Consider the following 22,197-nt stretch of genomic DNA (forward strand, 5'->3'; position numbering starts at 1 on the left):
CTTATGAATTTACCTGTATGGCTCCTGGGAGGGTGGAGGTAGTTTATCGACAATGGTTAATCCCCAAGGCCGTATACAGGTTAGGGGAGTAGGGGGTTTGAATCCCCACCCCCAAAATATTCATATCTACAATTACAGATACTTTTAAATTTTCCGTTACCGGAAATGGAGGTTAAAAGCCTGGGATTCAAGATGTGCATAAGGAAACATGTTAAGAAAACAATTATTAGTTCATAATATGCAGAATAATCCTATTTGACACATTTTGCAGGGGGATGAACCTTTATCTTCACTTTTTTCCCTGTTTTACATTTTTTAGAAACAAAGTTCTGGAAAATAAACATGGATTGGACTGCTTTTTCCGTTTTCAAATACTCTATATAGATAATTAAACAGCATCAGTGCTGTCTGATTATTTCTCACAAAAATATATCAATAGACAAATAGTGATAAATTAGGTCAAGTTAGGTTAGGTTAAATTAGATGGCGTTTGGGCGTCTGATTTTCAAGACTTAGAGATTAGACGCAAATATTTAGAAATGTGGTTTATAAACTGGAAATACAAGGAAAGAAGTGAAGATAAAGGTTCTATCCCTGCAAAATGTGTCAACTAGGATTATTCTGTATATTATGAAGTAAGAATTGTTTTCTTAGCATGCTTCCTTATGTATAGCTGGAATCCTAGGCTTACATCAAAATGAGATTGAATGAGCCACACAAGACTGAGCAACTATATGATAATAAATAACATTTGTTTAATTTTACTTTATTACTAAATTTTGGCTGAAGTTTTTCTTGACCTTGTTTCATGAAGATTTCAAATAAAACATGTTTTAACGTCTATGTGGACATTTTCACACTTGATATTGTTCATGCCATTTGACCTTGAAAAGTTTCCAATGAGCCAAAAAATGATTCCATTACCCTTACAGCAAAGTCACTTTTTCTGTCATCTGATCTCGTTTATATTTCCAGGCTTGATACAAAGTTAGTTAGAATTTATTGGTACCTGGTTCTTTGCTTCTTGGGAAGTGATATTGTTACTGGAGCTGTTTGGATGATTAAATTTGAAGGACAGATGTCTGAATTTACTGAAAGATTGAAGGAAGTGCATTTGAAAAACTACGGCAATAAATCGGGATACACGAGCCTCTGGGATGAAGCCCAAAAACAGCTCAGGTAAATAGTAAGGACACATATTTAAAAATGGACACTTAGTTCGGTTCCTTGACGAAAACCCCAAATGCATTCTACTGATTCTTAGTTTAAGTATACTGCTGCCTTTACTCTTTTTTTTCTGATCGAAGACTGTTATTCTACCTGTAGCTAAAGCGCTTTAAATTTTTTCACCTTTCAATTTATCTGAGTAATCCTGTCTCTAGTACTTTATAATCCCTTTGGAACAATTCTAACCCCTGAAGATCTAGTTCTCTCCAGTTTCTAATTTTTTTTTTTCGCAGTAAGAGGTATGCAGACCACAGCGGGGGACACGATTTTTGAACGAACATTAGGTTGGGATTGAATCGTTACATTGCCATTTTCTACGTTTTTTTTTCTGCGAGTGAAAAGCAGAGTCTCATGACAAACAGGCACCGCCTCGTTTTGAGCTAGTATATATCTTATATTTTTCATAAGGAACAAAATCTTTTTCAGTTTTAATTACTACGATATAACTTGAGATTGAATAGAATCACTTAGAGCTTTATATCGGTCTTGTCTCCACAGATCCATATCCATCGATCAATAAATAAATAAAAGCCGTTTATTTATATTGGTCAAAGATGTACAAACATTTAAACAAGGGTTGTTAAATCGACTTCCGCAAGACGACAGCTTAATCCATTGCCTTGCCATTGTGGCTTTACACTTCTATTTGCAAAGGCTATAAGGAACTACCCCGTTTAAAAATTACTTTGTTTGAGTGAGGACTTTAAACAAGGGTGAAAATATATCTTTTAAAATACCAATTTAAAAAAAAAAAGTTTTTCCGAGGGAATGAAGAGCGAAGTTGAAACTTACAACGGAAAAAATCATTACTTCACAGTCTATCTAATATATATATATATATATATATATATATATATATATATATATATATATATATATAAAACAAATAAATCAAATTAATTATGTTTCCTATGCTTTCAGGATTATACAAAACTAGCGCTTTACTGAAAACACAAAAGTCAAGTATACAAAACAGAGAATATTAATTTTGGAGTCAAAACTGAGTATGTAGCCTGATAACAATAAACAAATCTATAAAGCTTTTTGTAGTATTGCACCAATTGTGACATCAATAACTTTCAGTATACAATTAAAATTATCTTAAAAACATAAGCGTAAGATTAAATATTTTTTAATAACCGCGAAGTAATTAAACAGCATACAGAAAGTTTGGATTGACTTAGCAGGTAACATTTTGGTCTCGCCAGCTATTATACCAAAAGTGAGAAACATACAGTCTGAAATTCCAAGAAAAATACTTTAATATTACTTAAAATAAAGATCAAATGAGACATAATATGAACCCTGGAAATCTAAGTATTTCTCTTTAAACAGTAGTGAATTTCAAGCTATGATACAAATTCTATAGTCCTAATATTATCAAGATGGCTTTACTTGGAAATTGTCTACAAACTAATCATGACTCTTATGCAGAACCTAGTCTGAAGTCTGAAAACGAAATCCAGTCTGAGCCAAAACTGAGCCATTGTGCGGAAGTGATACCAAATTAAACGTAAGAATAAAAATAAAGCAACAATTCTAAAATGGATTGTTGCTTTATCTTCAAAGGGATTGATCCTAAAAGGGATTGATAATATTTTTATTGGGTAAAAAGTGACCTTAATCGGTTTGCTTTTACTGCACCAAAACTCCTATATTATTTTGCGATTAAACTTTGTTTGTTGAAAAAAAAACTTTTTTTAAATTAATCTTTGTTCGTTTTCGATTAAAATTTAATGTAGAAACAAGGCTGCCATGATCTTTTTTATTTATACGGATTAATGTATGTTCGTTTTGAGTTTTAATGTCACTTCTAGAAAACAATGCAAACAATCTTGAGAGCTACGAAAAACTTTCTGTCTATAAAATAAAGTTCATTATCCATGCTTCAGAAAACACTATATGGTTTTCAGGAACGCTTGTTTTTCGATGAGCAAAAAGCTGTTTTTACTCCTCCGACTTCGACTGAAAAAGCTATAATGAAAACAGGGTTTTATAAATCACCTACAGACTAGCAGAAACTAGAAGGCTACTATAACAAAAGAGAGCCGTTTAAAGGTTCATTTAAAAGCTTATATTTATACCTAATCGTTTTTATAAATTTGACTTGATAGCACATTCCCCAAAAAATATGCTTTCGGTTGTTTTCCCCTCCCTTTTATAATGAAAAAAGTGCCTTTTCCAATTGAATGATTGAAAAAAGGTATTTTTCAAAACCTAGGCAGGAGTAAAAAGCTAAGGGGGCAAAGACATCCCTTCCCTTCTAATACCGCCGTTAGAACTAGCACATAGGTTTCATCACAGACTGAAGTTCGAAGGTTCAATTCTAAAGTGTTGACCATTCATGCTTTGTTTTTGGTATATTTTTAGTTGAAATTTTTAAGTTTTAGTCAATTTGTTTTCGCTATAATATTCTACTTTTAAGATGAGTAGGTGATATATGAAACCTACTAAGAGGGTCTGAAGGGGGGTATATATGAGGGGTTCTTATAAACCTCTAGTCCAGCGCTTTGGACCATAATTATTGGAATGGTACCGTTTTATGCCTCCAAACTCTTCCATTTAAGAAATGGCACCATAAGTGTCGTTTTAGTGCTATATGGCACTTATGGACGATAAAATTGATAAAAAGCATGAATATATGAGTAGTAGGTAGAAAATAAGCCTTCCTGGGATATATTTAAAAAAACAGCACATCACCTTTGCTAAAATAGAAGATTATCTGAAAAGTAAGCATAAGAAGGGACAAATCATGATTGAAAAAAAAATCCAAGCTGGAATCGAACGCATGATAATCAAATTGAAGTCCAGCGCTTCACTAACAGAACCATGCCTCCAATAATTCAATTTTATATATTGGTGTTTGTAGGAATTGAATTGAGTAGCTTATTAAGGGGGCCTGGAGTAGAAACATGCGGGAGGTGTTCTTGCAAACCTCTAGCTAAGGGTTCTGGAACATAACTATTACCATAATACCTGTTCTGTACTTCAGAGCGTTTCCACTTAAGAAGTGGCACCAAAAGTGTTGTTTTCAGTGCTATATCACACTTACAAATGATAAGATTGATAAAAAAGCACGTATATATGAGTAATAGCTTTCAAATGAGCCATTAAAAATCACTCTTATACGTTCTGCTAGCCCAATAGCCTCAGCTTTTCCACTTGAGACACAACACCAAAAGTGCCGTTTTTAGTGCCACTTGGAACTTGCAAATAGTGGAACTTATAGGAAGAATGTAGATATGAGCATTGTTTTTTATATGAGCTATAAAAAATCTGTCTACGATGTTCTGATAGCCGCTAGTACCACCCTTTGAAAAATGGCACAGAAAGACATTGTGCCATTTTAGTACCCTATGGCACTTGCAGATGGAGGAATTTATAAAAAGCACGTATATATGAGAAACGACTTTTTAACGAGCCATCAAGTATATCTTTATGATGTTCTGGTAGACCGCTAGAACTGCTGAAAGAAAAAAAATATAAAAAAATACGGGAGATCAGTGCTACCAATGCAAAACAGTGATTTTCCTTGTTGTTCAAGGAGGGGGACTGTAACTTCCCAGTATAAGGTTTTCGACCATGCTTATGCCAATGATTTGCTTTTGATGTTGATCTGACTCCATTTTCTAGAGGTTTCGGGCTTTTTTCAAAATCACCATAAATTTCTTTTCGCAATAAACTTTTACTTCTAAGACGAACAGAAATAATAGTTACCGTTCCTGAGTCACCGTCAGATGGAAATTTTTTTCATCACGCAGTTTTTTAAAAACGCGTTTTTTAACTTTTGGTTACTATGGGCTGTGGTTCGATCTTTACTAGGTTGCGGCTACCGCTGCAACCATGATCCACCGACAACTAATAAGTATGTTACAGGAGCAACACTGGCTTTGTCCTGTTTTATTTGTTTCTCTATTACACTGATTTCAGTTTATTGACGGAAGGTTGTAGCGGTATAAACTTGACAGTTTTTAAAGAAAAAATGGAAGTTAGGCTGAATGAAGCAATGAGACATTATGTTTAGAAAGCTCCGTATGATTCTTGCTTGTCAAACAGTTCGTGGTAACGAACTGTAGTAAGGAGTGACCCGGCTCAATAGTAACCAAAACTCTAAAAAATGGAATTTTGATACCAATAGCTACATCAAAAGAATCGCATTTTAATGCTGATTTTAAATATGTAAGTTTCATCAAGTTCAGTCTTAACCATCAAAAGTTACGAGCCTGAGAAAATTTGCCTTATTTTGGAAAATAGGGAGAAACACCCCCTAAAAGCCATAAAATCAAACCATCAGATTCATTGTATCAGAGAACCCTATTGTAGAAGTTTCAAGCTCCTATCTACAAAAATGTGGAATTTTGTATTTTTTGCCAGAAGGCAGATCACGGATCTTGTATTTTTTTCCCCAGGGGTGATTGTATCGACCCAGTAGTCCTAGAATGTTGCGAGAGGGCTCATTCTAACGGAAATGAAAAGTTCTAGTGCCCTTTTTAAGTGACCAAAAAATTGGAGGGCACTTAGACCCCCTCCCACGCTAATTATTTCCCCAAAGTCAAGGGATCAAAATTCTGAGATAGCCATTTTATTCAGCGTAGTCGAAAAACCTTATAACTATGTCTTTGGGGACAACTTACTCCCCCACAGTCCCCGTGGGAGGGGCTACAAGTTACAAACTTCGACCAGTGCTTACATATAGTAATTGTTATTGGGAAGTGCACAGACGTTTTCAGGGAGATTTTTTGGTTGGGAGGAGGGGTTGACAAGAGGGGGATATGTTGGGTGAAATTTCCATCGAGGGAATTGTTATGGGGGAAGAAAATTTCCATGAAGGGAGCGCGGGATTTTCTAGCATTATTAAAAATACAATGAAAAAATAAATATGAAAAGTTTTTTCAACTGCAAGTAAGGAGCAGCATTAAAACTTAAAACGAACAGAAATTATTACGCATATGAGGGGCTCACCTCCTCCTAATACCTCGCTCTTTACGGTGAAGTATTTTTAGTGATTTCAGCTATTTGTTCTACGGCTTTTGTGATTCAGGGGTCATTCTTAATGAATTGGGACAACATTTAATCTTTAGTGTAAAGAGCGAGGTACTGACGAGGGGGTGAACCCCTCATATATGTAATAAAAACATGAGATTACAAAAGTTCGTTACGTAAGCTAATTTATAAGTAACGTTTATCTTTTACTAATAAAAAGATTCGTAAAAAATTAAAAGTTCTTAGTTGCCTTTTTAAGTAACCAAAAAATCGCAGGGCAACTAGGCTTCCTACCCCGCTCCTTTTTTTCTCAAAATCATTCGGTCAAAACTATGAGAAAGCCATTTGGCAAAAAAAAAAGAAAAATAAACTTACAAATTTCGTGTTAATTATTCTTCTGCGGAGAGCTAAAATCAAAACATGCATTGATTCAAAAACGTTCAGAAATTAAATAAAAAAAAACAAGTTTTTTTTAGCTGAAAGTAAGGAGCGACATTAAAACTTATAACGAACAGAAATTACTCCGTATATGAAAGGGGCTGCTTCCTCATCAACGCCCCGCTCTTTACGCTAAAGTTTTTTACTGTTTTAAAAAGCAGAGTTGAGAGAAAGAGTCAAACTTCGACTCTTTCTAAAACATACAAAATACTCCGACTGTTACAACTATTTTACTTTTATTTGTTAAAGTAATCAACTATTGCTTTTAAGATTATATTAGTCAAGATTTCTCTAATTAAAAATGTCGATTAAAAAAGTAATATTGATTCTTCAAACAAGCAGAAATCATTATGAACAATTAAATGAAACCTAAAGCGATCAGAAAGTTTTATTAACAATGGAATTTAACCTTAAAACAAAAAGAAATCAGTAAGAATAAAGTCTGAGGTTACCACCACCTCCAATCTCCAAAAGACTAGAATGTCATTTGCGCTTCACTGATGGTTAAATCGATTGCATGAACAAGAAGCTTTATTTAGCCAACCTATTTTCTATAAAATTGCAAAAAAATAATTTAAAATGACCAAACACTGATGGGGTCATTTCTAATATCAGAACATTAAAACTAAATTGATAGTCACAGATATACTTGTTAAAAACATTGTCTGGGATTTTGGCCAATGTTTTGAATTCTTTTCCATATCTTGATATCTTTTATCTCATGCATTACATAAGTAACAATTTCATATATTAATTTCCTTACTAATAATTATTATAACAACGTTTGTTATAAAACAAGACAACAACCGCACAAATCACACGGCTAATTAAGTTTTTAAGACTAATTAAGTCTTAAACATCCACGAAGTCAAAATCCAAGGCCAACTTTAATATTCTCGGAAAGTTTCAACGTGATCTCCACCATGCTTTCCGGAGACCAGAACATACTTTGCACTTTACTCAAAACAAAATTCATTTAAAATGTTTCACTTTTTGACTTTAATAGCTTAAAAATTAAAGATTTTCAGAAATAAATATCAGTATATGTATAAAAAACTATCAATCCCCATTTTTCTCAATAAAGTGCAAATTATGTTCTGGTCTTAAGAGGGCATCGGGGTGTCAGCCCTAATTATGTTAATTTCTGATCGTCTTGAGTTTGACTCGGTTATTTATTCTAATTTCTGTTCGTTTTGGGTTCCGTTTATTTATTGATGGTGATTAATGGTAGTTTTACGCCTGGAAAATTATCTGCTCATTTTTGGTTTGATGTGGCTCTTTACTTTCCATTTAAAAACTTATTTTATGCAAACAGTTTTTGCAATTAATTTCGGTTCAATGTAAGTTGTAATATTTCTCCTTGCTTTCAATTGAAAAAAAAAAAGTTTTTTTAAAGTTTAATTTCCGATAGTTTTTCAAGACAAGGCCAGAAAATATCTCCCTCCCTCTTTGTGGAACATTAGCCCTGCCAATAAAAATTTCCCACAAATATAAAACAGAGCACAGAGCATCATTTTATAAAATGTGTGAAGAACCTCGTCCTTTGTTTTCATTAAATAAAAAAAAAACAAGTTTTGTAACTGAAAGTAAGGAGCAACATTAAAACTTAAAACAAACAGAAATTACCCCGTATATGAAATGGGCTGTTCCCTCTCCAACCCCTGCTCTTTACGCTAAAGTTTTTACTGTTTTAAAAATTAGAGTTAAGAGAAAGAATCAAACTTTAGCGTAAAGAGCAGGGCGTCGAAGAGGGAACAGCCCCTGTTTTTGCCATAGCAAAAAACAACAAATTTGCAGTCTCCAGTATTCGTCGTAATTACCTCTAGAATTCGAATTCGCCAGAGGGGATAGCCTGCAAATTTGGCTAGGAATAAATCACCGATTTTAGTATTCGCAGTATTCAGCCTGGTAAATGAAAGATTATAAAGTGAAAGAAACTTATCTGTCCGTGAGGGCCGAGCCTCACTAATATATCCAAGTGAACAATCAGTCCAAACTTTGCGAGGTCGGCCCAACTGCTAATCCTTCTCTACACTAAAAAGTGTAATTAACGCGCAGGCAAATTATATCCAATTTTTTCTACACACCTCACTTGGCTATCGTATCTAATTTTCTCAATTTGAAACGCCAAATTCAATTTTATCGGTAATCTTGGTTATACCTTTTTTTTCTGATATTATGAGAAATCGAAACATTTAAATCGAAATAAAGATTTGTAATTTTATGAATGGCTTAGAAGATTAAGCGGAAACTTTCAGGACATGATGAGGGTGATGTACAACTGACGAAAAGGCAATATGCGCATACTTCCTTATATGAAATTACTCCGTATATGAAAGGGGCTTTTTCTCTTCAACGCCCCGCTCTTTATGCTAAAGGTTTTTACTGTTTTAAGAGGTAGAGTTAAGAGAAAGAGTGAAACTTTAGCGCAAAGAGCATGATGAGGGGGATGTACAACCGTCGATAAGGCAATATGCGCATACTTCCTTATATGAAATTACTTCATATATGAAAGGGATTTTCCTCTTCAACGCCCCGCTCTTTACGCTAAAGGTTTTTACTGTTTTAAGAGGTAGAGTTAAGAGAAAGAGTCAAACTTTAGCGTAAAGAGCGGGGCATTGAAGAGGAAAATCCCCTTTCGTATACGGAGTAATTTCATATCAGGATGTATGCGCATATTGCCTTTTCGTCAGTTGTACATCCCCCTCATCATGACCTGAAAGTTTCCACTTAATATGCCATTAATATAAATGCCACTTAATAATATGCCACTTAAGCCATTCATAAAATTAAAGATCTTCATTTCGATCTGAATGTTTCTATTTCTCATAATATCAGAAAAAACGTTATAACCGAGATTACCGAAAAAATGAATTTAATTCAAAGAAGATGCCTGCAGTATACTGATATGCTGCAGTATTGAACTAGTTCTCAAAGGGATTACACCTGTATGAACTTTTGAATTTATTGAACTTGATTCCTTAGCCATGAATTAATTCAGTGACTACAGAAATTGTGCAATCTGATACTTGAATTTATCACACAATCAGATTTTTGGCGTTTTGAATTGAGAAAATTAGATACGATAGCCAAGTGTGGTATGTAGAGAAAATTGGATATAATTTGCCTGTGCGTTAATTACACTTTTTAGTGTAGAGAAGGATTAGCAGTTGTGCCTACCTCGCACAGCTTAGACTGATTGTTCACTTGGATACATTAGTGAGGCTCGGCCCTCACGGAAAGATAAGTTTCTTTCACTTTATGATCTTTTATTTACTAGGAATGAATCCTGCGGACATTAAAATCTGTGATTTATTCCTAGCCAAATTTGGGGGCTATCCCCTCTGGCTAATTCAAATCCTAGAGGTAATGACGACGAATAGCGGAAACTGCAAATTTGCTGTTTTTTGCTACGGCAAAAAAGGGGCTGTTCCCTCTTCAACGCCCTGCTCTTTGCGCTAAAGTTTGACTTTTTCTCTCAACTCTAATTTTTAAAACAGTTAGCGTAAAGAGCAGGGCGTTGAAGAGGGAACAGCCCCTTTCATATACGGGGTAATTTCTGTTCGTTTTAAGTTTTAATGCTGCTCCTTTCTTTCAGTTAAAAAAACTTGTTTTTTATTTAATTTCTAGACGTTTTTTAGTTTATACATGTTTTGATTTCGGCTCTCCGCAGATGAATACTTAAAGCAAAATTTGCATATTTATTTATTTGGCTAAATGGCTTTCCCATATTATTGATCGATTGATTTTGAGAAAAAAGGAGGGGGAGGAGGCCCAGTTGTCCTATTAGGAGAATGTGAACCCCTTGCATGCGTAATACTTTCTGTTCGTTTTAATTTTTAATGCTACTCCTTACTTTCAGTTGAACAAACTTTTGCATATTTATTTTTTCATTGTTTTTTTAAATAATGCTATGAAAATGCTGCGCCCCCTTTATGGAAATATTCTTCCCCATGACAAATTCCTCCATGGAAAATATCCCCCTCCATAGCCCCCTCTTTTCAACCCCCCTCCCAACCAAAAAATCCCCCTGAAAACGTCTGTACGCTCCCCAAAAACCATTACTATATGCAAACACTGGTCAAAATTTGTAACTTGCAGCCCCTCCCACGGGGACAGTGGGGGAGTAAGTCGTCCCCAAAGACATAGTTATAAAGTTTTTGACTATGCTGAATAAAATGGCTATCTCAGAATTTTGATCCGACGGCGTTGGGAAAAATGAGCGTGGGAGGGGGCCTAGGTGCCCTCCAATTTTTGGTCACTTAAAAAGGCCACTAGAACTTTTCATTTCCCTTCGAATGAGCCCTCTCGAAAAATTCTAGGACCACTGGGTCGATACGATCACCCCTGGGAAAAGAAAGAAAAAAAAACGAATAAACACGCATGTGATTTGTGATTTGTCTTCTGGCAAAAAATATAAAATTCGACATTTTTGTAGATATGAGCTTGAAACTTGTGATTGTATGACCTTTAAGGGGTCTGTTCCCCTATTTTCTAAAATGAGGCAAATTTTCTCAGGCTCGTAACTTCTGATGGGTAGGACTAAACTTGATGAAACTTATATATTTGAAATCAGCAATAAAATGCAATTCTTTTGATGTAAATATTGGTATCAAAAATCTTTTTTTAGAGTTTTGGTTACTATTGCGCCGGGTCACTCCTTACTACAGTTCGTTACCACGAACTGTTTGAAATGGTTTTTAACCTTTTGAAGCATCATTAATCTAGCTTGGGGTCCATGAAACAGTCCAAAAAAGAAAATACGATTTTCTTTGATGAAAATCGTGATATGAGCTTGAAACTTGTGATTGTATGACCTTTAAGGGGTCTTTTCCCCTATTTTCTAAAATAAGGCAAATTTTCTCAGGCTCGTAACTTCTGATGGGTAGGACTAAACTTGATGAAACTTATATATTTGAAATCAGCAATAAAATGCAATTCTTTTGATGTAAATATTGTTATCAAAAATCTTTTTTTAGAGTTTTGGTTACTATTGCGCCGGGTCGCTCCTTACTACAGTTCGTTACCACGAACTGTTTGAAATGGTTTTTAACCTTTTGAAGCATCATTAATCTAGCTTGGGGTCCATGAAACAGTCCAAAAAAGAAAATACGATTTTCTTTGATGTATGCCAAAATGTGGAACACATAATATCATCCCGTCTTTTCGGCATAGTGTTTTTCATGGAAAAAGAACATTATATTTTAAATCTTTTTGTTTTTCTATAAGAAACTATAATTTAGCTAGCTATTCGTATGTTGGAGAAAAATTTTCTACAATTTTTGACAATATAAACCATTTTGGACATCTGGACGCACATAGTATTGCTTATTTTAGTTATATACCTCCTTAAGTTTACCTGAAAAGTATAACTTATTACCATTCCCAAAACATTGTTTCTACGCTCTTTGACAGCCAGGATACTAAGTATATACGGGTTATACAAAGTTGTAAAGAGTACGTTCTTTCGATTTAGTTCAACTATAAGAGCGGAAGTAGTAATAGTAGCAGCCCTGAAAGTTTAAACTTAATAGCCTCAGTCGTTCATGGGTTATTGCTGAGACGTCTTATTGACAACCAGTACACACACAATGGCTTCTGATTTAATTTTAAAGCAACAATTAGTAATGGTCAAATTGTATAACTTTGGGTTGTTGACATATCCAATATCCGTAGAGACATAGTTACAGGAACGTTCAACTATGCTGAACAAAATGACTATCTTAAATTTTGATTGGATGTGTTAATTGGACAATTAATAAGTGTTTTGATTGGAGAATTAATGGACCTTTATTTTAATGGAGATGAATGGATTTTTATTACAAGCTGTTCCGGAGATATTGCTGTGTCACTAGTTCGAAAATCTACCTGCTCATAGCTCGTTTTGATTTAGTTCAGTATTCGTCTAAATATTCCTTGAACCTTCTCCTTAATACATTTAGCTTGCGGAGTAGCAATCGTTGTAGTTGCAGTAGTAGCATTAGTAGCAGTACGCATAAAGCATCTTTGATTTTCTTCAACATCCCCCAGTATACTTAAAAAACTTGCCTTTTTTATTTAATAGGTTATCAAAAGTTACCTATGTTATATTCTAAATTATGGCATACACAGAGCTTAATTACAGGGAAAATCTAAAAATGCAGTACAATGCAGAAGAGTGAGACTGATGAGACAAATCAATATTTACAGAGGACTATTTTTCAACTTAAGTGCAGCAGTCTTGGGAAAACCTTCATCAAAGAGACAAGGTTTCCATTTACGGTGCTCAACAGCTCAAATATTGAACTATAAAAGCGAATTATGTTTGACTAATCTGCAGCCTAATAGAATTATAATTAGTTTTGACAATACTAAAAATAAGAAAAAGATTAACAAGAGATAAGATATTAATAATCTTATTCAATAATCTACGCACTGAGCGTCCCTCCTTAGTCTCCCTTCATTATCCTTAAAATCGAATAAGACCTTTAAGAGAGAATGAGCAAAGTAAAAGAAGGCAGGCCAGCAAGTTACACGTAAAAAATCTAATGATGCAACTTTGTTCAGTATTGGTGTGAACCCACACCATCTTTCATCATTTCAAAATTGCCGATGACGAAATAGGCTAAAACATAACGTTCGTCTGTCAAAATGTTTTAATTTGTGTATGGTTCCAAGTAAAGCAGTAATTATAGATTTATAATTTTAAATAACAATATTTGATAATGAAACGTCTACTTAGCAGGGCTTTCGTTTTTATTCATAGGTTATGCTGTATATTTTTCATCTCGTTCACGTTCAATTGTTCAAAAATTGTTCACTTAATTAAACTTGAAAAACATTTTGTTGCCATCAAATACAGAGCCAGTTTCAAACTCAAAATGAGCCGGAATTAGCTTATTTAAGCTGTTAAATCTAAAACAAACAAAAGCAAGAGCCAAGAGTTCACATGGCACTTGTGACGAGGTCGGGAGAGCCAAGAGCTTCTTTCCACCAAGTTTCATTACGATGTCTCCACTCTAAGCGTTTTCAAAGATTTCCAATTTCCCCCTCCAACTCCCCCCAATGTCACCGGATCTGGCCGGAAATTTAAAATAAGAGCTCTGAGGCACGAGGTCCTTCTAAATATCCAATTTCATTAAAATCTGATAACCTATTCGTGAGTTAAAAATACCTCATTTTTTCTAAATTTTCCAAATTAACCGCCCTTTTACTCCCCTTCCCCCCAGATGGATGAATCGGGGAAGCGAACATTTCTAATTTAATCTGGTCGGGTCCCTGATACGCCTGCCATCTTTCAGCGATCTCAATATTGATCACGTATCTAAATTCGGATCGTCTTCATGTAAAAATTGAGGTGGTCCAAGATTCGAACCCGAGACCTCTCAAACCCTAAGCGAGAATCACACCCCTAGACACAAGTCATATTTAAGAAGAACAATCGTTTGTTTTATCGGTAAATAAAATTCTTCTCAACTATCTTGTTCGCTCGCAACCCCCCCCCCCCCCTGATGGGTCAAATCGGGGAAGAGAGCGCCGCTCTCTAATAGCTAGCAAGATCGTTGAAACTTTGAAAGGAGCTAATTCAATTGGACATGAAAATTTCCAGTGCCCTTTTTAAGAGTCAAAAGTGATTGGAGGGCAATCAGCTCCCCTCCCAATCCCATTCATTATCCAAACACATCCAATCAAAATTTTGAGACAGCTATTGCGTTCGGCATAGTAGAATGGTCCAGTAACTATGTCTCTGGGGATATTGGGTATATGAGCCCACCACAGTTATGCAATTTGTCCATTATGCTTTAAACTGAATGTTGCTTTAAAACTAAATTCGAAAGATACAGTTTGTATGGTTGCCAATAAAACCCCTCAGCAATATCTCAAGAACGACTGGGGAGATTAAGTCAAAACTTTCAGGGCTACTACTATTACTGCTTCTGGTCTTATAATTTCACTAAATCAAAAGAGTGTAACTGTATTCAGGTTGCCAAAGAGCATAGATAAAAATTTTGGGGAACGGTATTAAATTTTATTTTTCTGGTCAACTTGAGGAGGTAAAAAACTAAAATAAACAGTACTATTTGTGTCAGGATTAAAAATTGTTGAAAAAGTTTCTCCAACATATAAATAGCAAGCCAAACTATGGGTTCTTATAGAAAAATTTAAAAGATAGAAAATATTATTTTCTTTCTCTATGAAAAACAGTGTCAATAAAAAACGAACAGAAATTAATTTAAACAAGAACTAAGAGCTCACATGGTACTTGTGACGAGGTCGGATGAGCCAAGAGCTCATATGGCATGAGCTCTAGCAAAGTTCTAAGTATCAAAAGATTGATTTAAAAGGAAAATCAGAGGCTTAATGCCGGTCTGGATTTAAAATAAGAGCTCTGAGACACGAAGTCCTTCTAAATATCAAAATTCATTAAAATTCGATCACCCACTCGTAAGTTAAAAATACTTAATTTTTTCTAATTTTTCCTCTCCCTTCAGCCCTCCCAGATAGTAGAATCGCGGAAAACAACTTTATTAAGTCAATTTGTGCAGGTCATTGACTCGAATACCAATTGGCATCGTCCTAGCACGTCCAGAAGCACCGAACTCACCGAAACACTGGACCCCCTAACTCCCCCAAAGAGAGCAGATCCAGTCCGGTGATGTCAATCACGTATCTATGATATTTGCTTATTCTACCCACCAAGTTTCATCCCAATCTCTCCACTCTAAGCGTTTTCCAACATTTCTGATTTCCCCTCCAACTCCTCCCAATGTCACCAGATCTTGTTGGGATTTATAACAAGAGATCTGAGACATGATTTCCTTCTAAAAATCAAATTCCATAAAGATCTGACCGCCCGTTCTTAAGTTAAAAATACCTCAATTTTTCTTATTTTTCCGAATTAACATCGCCCCCCTCCCAACTCCCCCAAAGAGAGTGGATTCATTTAGGTTGTGTCAATAACAAATCTAGGACTTGTGCTTATTCTTCCTACCAAGTTTCATCCCGATCTCTCCACTCTAAGCGTTTCCCAAGATTTTCCGTTCCCCCCCCGCCCCAATTCCCAATTTGACCGGATACTGCCGGGATTCAAAATAAGAGCTCTGAGACACGAGGTCCTTCTAAATATCAAATTTCATTAAGATCTGATCGCCCATTCGTAAGTCAAAAACCTCTAATTCTGTTCAATTTTTCCTCTCCCTCCAGCCCCCCATTTGGCCGAATTGAGGAAATAACTGTTATCAAGTCAATTTGTGCAGGTCCTTGACCCCCCTACCAATTTTCATCGTCCTAGCACGTGCAGAAGCACCGAACTCACCAAAGCACCGGAAATACCCCCCAACTCTCCCAAAGAGAGGGGATCCGTTCCAATTATGTCAATCACGTATCTAGAGCTTGTGATTATTCTTCCCATCAAATTTCATCCCGATTTCTTCACTCTAAGCGTTTTCAAAGATTTCCAGTTTCCGAGATTTCTGTTTTCCCCCTCCAACCCTCTATGTCCCTGGATCCAATTCGAATTAAAAATGGAGCATCTGGGGCATAATATCTTTCTATATATCAAGTTTCATTAAGATTTGGTCACCCAGTCGTAAGATAAAGATACCTCAATTTTCACGTTTTCGAAGATTTCCGGTTTCCCCCTCCAACTCCCCCAATGTCACGAGATCTAGTCGAAATTTAAAATAAGAGCTCTAAAGCACAAGGTCTCAAATTTCATTCAAATCTGATCACCTGTTCATAAGTTACAAATACCTAATTTTGTCTAATTTTTCCGAATTACTCCCCCCCCCCCCCACCAACTCCCCCTAAGAGAGCGGATCCGGTCCGGTTATGTCATTCACGTATCTTGGACTTGTGCTTATTCTTCCCACCAAGTTTCATCCTGATCTCTCCTTTTTAAGCGTCTTTCAAGATTTCCGGTCCCCCCCACACCCCCCAAAGATACTGGATTCGGTCAGGATCTAATATAAGAGATCTGAGTTACGAGGTCCTTCTAAATAGAGAATTTCGTTAAGATCTGATCACTCATTCGTAAGTTCAAAATACCTCATTTTTTCTAATTTTTCAGAATTAACCCTCCCCCCAGCTCCCCCAGAGAGAGCGAATCCGTTCCGATTATATCAAGCATGTATCTAGGACTTGTGCTTATTTTTCCCACCAATTTTCATCCCGATCCTTCCACTCTAAGCGTTTTCCAAGATTTTATGTTCTCCCCCTTCTAATGTCGCCGGATCCAGTCGGGATTTAACATAAAGAGCTCTGAGACACGATATCAATCTAAATATCAAATTTCATTAAGATCCGTTCGTAAGTTAAAAATACTTCAGTTTTTCTAATTTTCCCCAATTAACCGTGCCCCCACACTCCCTCCAAATGATCGAATCGGGGAAACGAATATTTCTAATTTAATCTGGTCTGGTCCCTGATACACCTGCCAAATTTCATCATCGTAGCTTATCTGGAAGTGCCTAAACTAGCAAAACCGGGACAGACAGACAGACAGACGGACAGACCGACGGAATTTGCGATCGCTATACGTCACTTGGTGAATACCAAGTGCCGTAGAAACCTTTCCCACCAAATAAGTTTTTCAGAGAAAAGTAAAGAGCTCTATCAAACGAAAAACAAGCAGATACAAAGTCAAATAATCTTCCAAGCGTAAAAACTACCACGAATCACCATAAATCAATCAATGAAGCCCAAAAACGAACTTAAATTACATTAAATAACCGAGTGAAATTAAAACGGCAGAAATTAACATGAGTAGGTCCGACCACCCCATGCTTTCTCAAGACAATTCAGGTTCGTTAGTTTTTAATTCAATAAAGTGCAAATTATGTTCCGGTGTTATTTTTTTTTTCTTCTGGTCTTTGATTTTCTTTGAACAACTTCTTTTGCGGAAAAAATATTTTTAGATCTAGCAGCAGTAGTAGTAGTATTAGTAGTAGTAGTAGTAGTAGCAGTAGTAGTAGTAGTAGCAGCAGTACTAGTAGTAGTAGTAGTAACTGTAGTAGCATAGTAGTATGCTAGCAATAGTAGTGGTAGAAGTAGTAGCTGTCATAGTTGCAATACTAGTAGCAGCAGTAGCAGTCGCAAGTAGTCGCAGTTCTAAGTAGTGATTGTAGTATTGGAATCCTAAAGAAATTGTCATGGAAGCTTTGAATAGAGTTGGATGGAAGAAGAGAGTTTGAAAGATAATCTCAGACGACTTAGTGATACGATTAGCTATTATCACAAGTAGTAGGGTCTTATCAAAATTATTAAACACATAATTTCATAGCATTTGACCGTGCAAATGTTTCAATCAGTTAAGTAAAATCAAATGAAACAAAATGAAAAGTTATTAATATTTCCTAGAGTAAAAGCTAGTAATTGTATTTAATATAAACTATTGCATGGGTTGCGTGCGTAGCTGTGTTGGCCTCGGGCGGCTTAGTGCTGCAGTGAGTTTTTAGTAGCAGTAGTAGTATTGTATGGGCACATAAGAAATAATTCATACAGATTAAACGGGAGATGAACTGTCGAGAGTTACTGTTGTGATTCCACACCCCAATAAAAACCATTTTTTAATCGTTTTCCAAATGGAGTAGAGATAATGACGTTAAAAATATGCTCGACTTGCTTTCAAATCATAAATTTTTCGAGGGGATCTGTCATCAATTTTAGTTAGAGCTTATTTAGATCTTCTAAATAGAGAATTTCGTTAAGATCTAATCACTCATTCGTAAGTTCAAAATACCTCATTTTTTAAGTTCAAAATAACAGCATCTCTGCTGGAAAAAAATTCCTAGTATATGAACAAATAAATCTCTGAAAGTTAAACCTATTTCATTTGTTTTGGCAGTTTTCTTAAGGATAATGGATAGTTGATATCACTAGAGGTCAGAGTTAAAATGCCATCATAATTCTTTATGAGGTAATTTTTTTCAGTTCTCAGAGTAACAAAATAGTGACAAGAGGCGATCTATCAGACCAGATACAAAGAAACGAGAAAAATTCCTCAAATGGACTGTTATTGACTGGAGTACTGGGTCAACACGTCAGATAAGCCAAGGAAAGAAATTAATCAGCCACATGGGCTCCTTTTTCTTTCAGATTCGTTTGGCAATCGGGTAATTTACGTGTTTATGAGCTTGGGAGGAAACACTTTTTCCTAGATTTTCTGGAACAGAAATTGGCAAAATGTCTATGGGTCTGAAGCAGGAATGAAAAAAGATAAATGAAATCTTTCTGTAAGTGTCAGATACATACAGCATTTTCCTCCTTAGTTTACAAAATATTCACTTTGGTTTAGGATTTAAATGTTTTTCTTAGATATTTTCCAATGGCACAGATTGGGCAAGTTCAGGAGCGATGTGGAACTGATTAAAACATGGCAAAAAGTAGAGAAATACCCAAAAAATGACGAAAATCAGGCATGTAGTAGAGAACAACAAAAGAGAATGAAAAAGTTGGGAGTGACAAAATTATTCATGAAAATTGTTCATATTTGACAAATATCAAATGCTTTCATTTTTCTGGAGTTCAGCACAAAGGTTTGCAAATATGAAATTTTCACAAGATTTCTGCATTGTTTACTAAGAAAGTCTAAACTAAACGCAAATCTGTCAGCCAAAACCTCGAATAAGCAATAATAGAGCACGTTACCGTTCACTAAATAAATCTCCAAAAACATTAAATGAAAAATATACTATTTGTACTTCTTGTGGGACCAAACACGAACATCTTACCTGATATCCAGAAGACTCTGTATGGTTTACTCCATCTGTCGCAGATCTTGTGCCAATTAAACGGCAAACTAGATCTACAGCTCTCCCACTTTCTGAGGAACTTTTGAAATTCAGCAATGGTTTCGATGTAATTTCTAACAGTTGCCGACTGATTTTTTCAATTCATCTCCTGGTTGCCTATGCCAATTCGGCAAAAGAGCAGCTAATAATGCGGTCAATGGGTCTTCTCAGGACATAGCCAAACCGACACAGTTGGTCTGGCTAATTATCTTTTCTGTTTAAAATTGGGCTACTGGGTTCGATGTTACGACAGTGGCTGCCTAAATTAACATTTGAAATTCTGTCGGAGTAATGTGTCATCAGGATTTTTTAAACAGTGGTACTATGAGACTATCGAATCACAGAAACGAAGTACTTTCAGTGGCCATGTCTCAACTGCATTGAAGAGGATAGATCTAACCTCTCACAAATATTTGTTTTCATGCTGATCTACCACGTGCTGCCTAAATAGCAGTGAAGCTATGAGAAGATGGCTTGAAATCTGTTATTTTTGTTCTGTATATCAGGGCTACAGCCTCCACGAGAGCCCATTATTAAGCCAATGTTAGTGAAGCTATGCAATTTCTTTGGTTCTTGTCCGTAAAGTACAGGCTGATGCTCCAACTGTATATTTAAGTCCACAACTTTAGTCTTGGCCATGTTGATCTTCAAACCAAGAAGCCAATAAAAATAAACTATTTCGTTTAGGAATTCTTGGGCAGTTGCTGGATCAGCAGCAATAACTTTAATATTATCTGCATAATCCACGTCAGACAGCTTAATGCCCAATCCTGTAACGACACGATTAGCACACGAGAGTGCTCTTTCTAGAATCCAGTCTATACAGTAGTCAAACAAAACGGTGGGAAATGTGAACCCCTTGTTTTACACCTGCTTTCGACACAAAAGAGCTCAGTTTCTTCACCCAGCACTCTCAGGGTTGATTTGCAGTACTTAGTGTAGGCCTTCAGCAGTTCTATGAAATTAACTGGCATACCATCTTTGGTCTTAATTTACGAAAGGTTTTTAGGGCTGCAGAGTCGAAAGCAGCCACATTATCCAGAAAAGATGTTAATTATTGATGTAATCCACAATGAATTTCAGCTGTCCCCCAACCTTTGCTAAGTCAAACCTTTTGCACAAAATCATTCCGAATACTTTGATAGTCATATCCATGAATGGTAGTCATAACTTGGTATTTGCTGAATTCGAATTCATCCCTTTTTTGAATAATGGGATTATTTTTGAAGGGTTCTAGACTGCAGAGGGGTTCTAGTTGTTCCACTACATCGTGCGATACGGCACTATAGACCGCGAGAGGGAGACTACTTTCCCTATTCACCAAGACTTGCTTCTCAGGAAAAATGACAGTTTTCACGAAAAAATCAACTGGTTTCACAAAAAAAACAAATTTTACTTCACCTAAGATATAAAAAGAAAAGAATATTCATTATAGCTTCATCATAACTTAACTTAATTTCTTAGTTGCTCCTTTCAACAGCAAAAGCTTTTCAAACATACTATCTCTAAGCATGTTTCTTTTTGGAGTAAAAATTCAACCACCAACGAAAAAAGTTGTTCTGCAGGTGAAGACAAAGGAATGATACAGTTGGAATTCTTGATAACTTTCATTACCCTTGGGTACACTTTGAGCACAGATAGATTCCTTTTGCCTCTCATTTAAATCTGACAAAACCACAACTTTCACAGAATTGGTTTCATAGCCATGGTTGCCAGAATTATCACAAGTTGTTTCCTCATCACTAAGATCCAAATATTCATCTCCAGACAAAAAGCTACCTTTATCAGCCTTGTAAATACTTCTGAAATCTTTGACCTTTTTTGCTTTGTCCACCAGTAGTTCAACTGCTACACCCTTTTGGTTAGCAGGAAACCACTTCAATTTGAAGAAAGGGTGATTGCAGTGGCAATAACATAGTCTCTTGCATGAATGTCCTGAAGAATATCCAATGCTACTGCTACTGGCTCCATAATTTTCATGTATTCTTCAAGAATTTCAACATCACGAGAAATTAGCCCTAGTTTTTGCAATGCATCACATACATCAGCAAGCTTTCCAATTTTGTGACAAGTAGAGATAACAAATTCTCATCTTTGTTTCATTCTTATTTTGGAGTGCCTCCTGGTTTACTTTTATCCATGCAACAAAAGACAAATTTAAAAAATAAAGAAAAGAAAATTCAAAATAAACTATCTAGAAAACATACTGTAGTATACTCTGTCAAACTCACCTTGAGATGTTTGTGAATATCTGTTGTTGTGTGCAAGTGACCCTTCAGAATTTTGTTTGGGCAATTTTTGCATGTGGCAAATACTACACCATCCTTCTGAATTTTACCATTTATAACAAAAAACTTTCCATACAATATATATAGTAGTTCCGCCATGATAGTGTCCTTTTTTGAAATCTTGTGCTGGCCTGGGAGCTGCTTTTCTCAAAGACTAAAATCCATTCATCCACCTATATATATGCAGTTCAATTTGTCGGATTGGCCGTGCATCTTGCCGGTATAATTTTTCTGTGCCGAAAGAAACTATTTGAGTACTTAACTACCCTTAAGTACTTCAATTTTTTACTTAAGTATAAGTATTAAGTACTTAAATTTTTTTACTTAAGTAGAGTACAAGTCCTCAGATTTTTTACTTAAGTATTTCCCAATACTGATATGGTGGTATTTTCACTATTGGCGTCGGAGCCAGCACCGTCTCTGGCCCACCTGCATTCGGATTAAACGCGTCTTTGAAGTAATATATCCATCAATCAAGTTTAATTCAGGGA

General features: G+C 35.7%; 2 protein-coding genes across 7 annotated transcripts in view; one reads left to right on the forward strand and one right to left on the reverse strand.

Moving 5' to 3' along the window:
• The window catches only part of LOC136032096 (uncharacterized), a 438,713-nt gene that overhangs the window by 165,894 nt on the left and 250,622 nt on the right, over nt 1-22,197 (reverse strand). The window lies entirely within an intron of this gene.
• LOC136032099 (uncharacterized) overlaps nt 1-22,197 on the forward strand; it is a 70,764-nt gene that overhangs the window by 46,444 nt on the left and 2,123 nt on the right. For 2 of the 3 annotated variants that reach the window (XM_065712244.1, XM_065712245.1), the window contains exon 2: nt 976-1,179. In XM_065712244.1, the coding sequence (XP_065568316.1) occupies nt 976-1,179 (204 nt within the window). Of the gene's footprint in view, nt 1-558; nt 636-975; nt 1,180-22,197 lie in introns of those variants that run through there. The other variant, XM_065712246.1, reaches the window with a different exon arrangement.

Source organism: Artemia franciscana, chromosome 10 (genome assembly GCF_032884065.1).
Source record: "Artemia franciscana chromosome 10, ASM3288406v1, whole genome shotgun sequence".
Classification (NCBI taxonomy): domain Eukaryota; kingdom Metazoa; phylum Arthropoda; class Branchiopoda; order Anostraca; family Artemiidae; genus Artemia; species Artemia franciscana.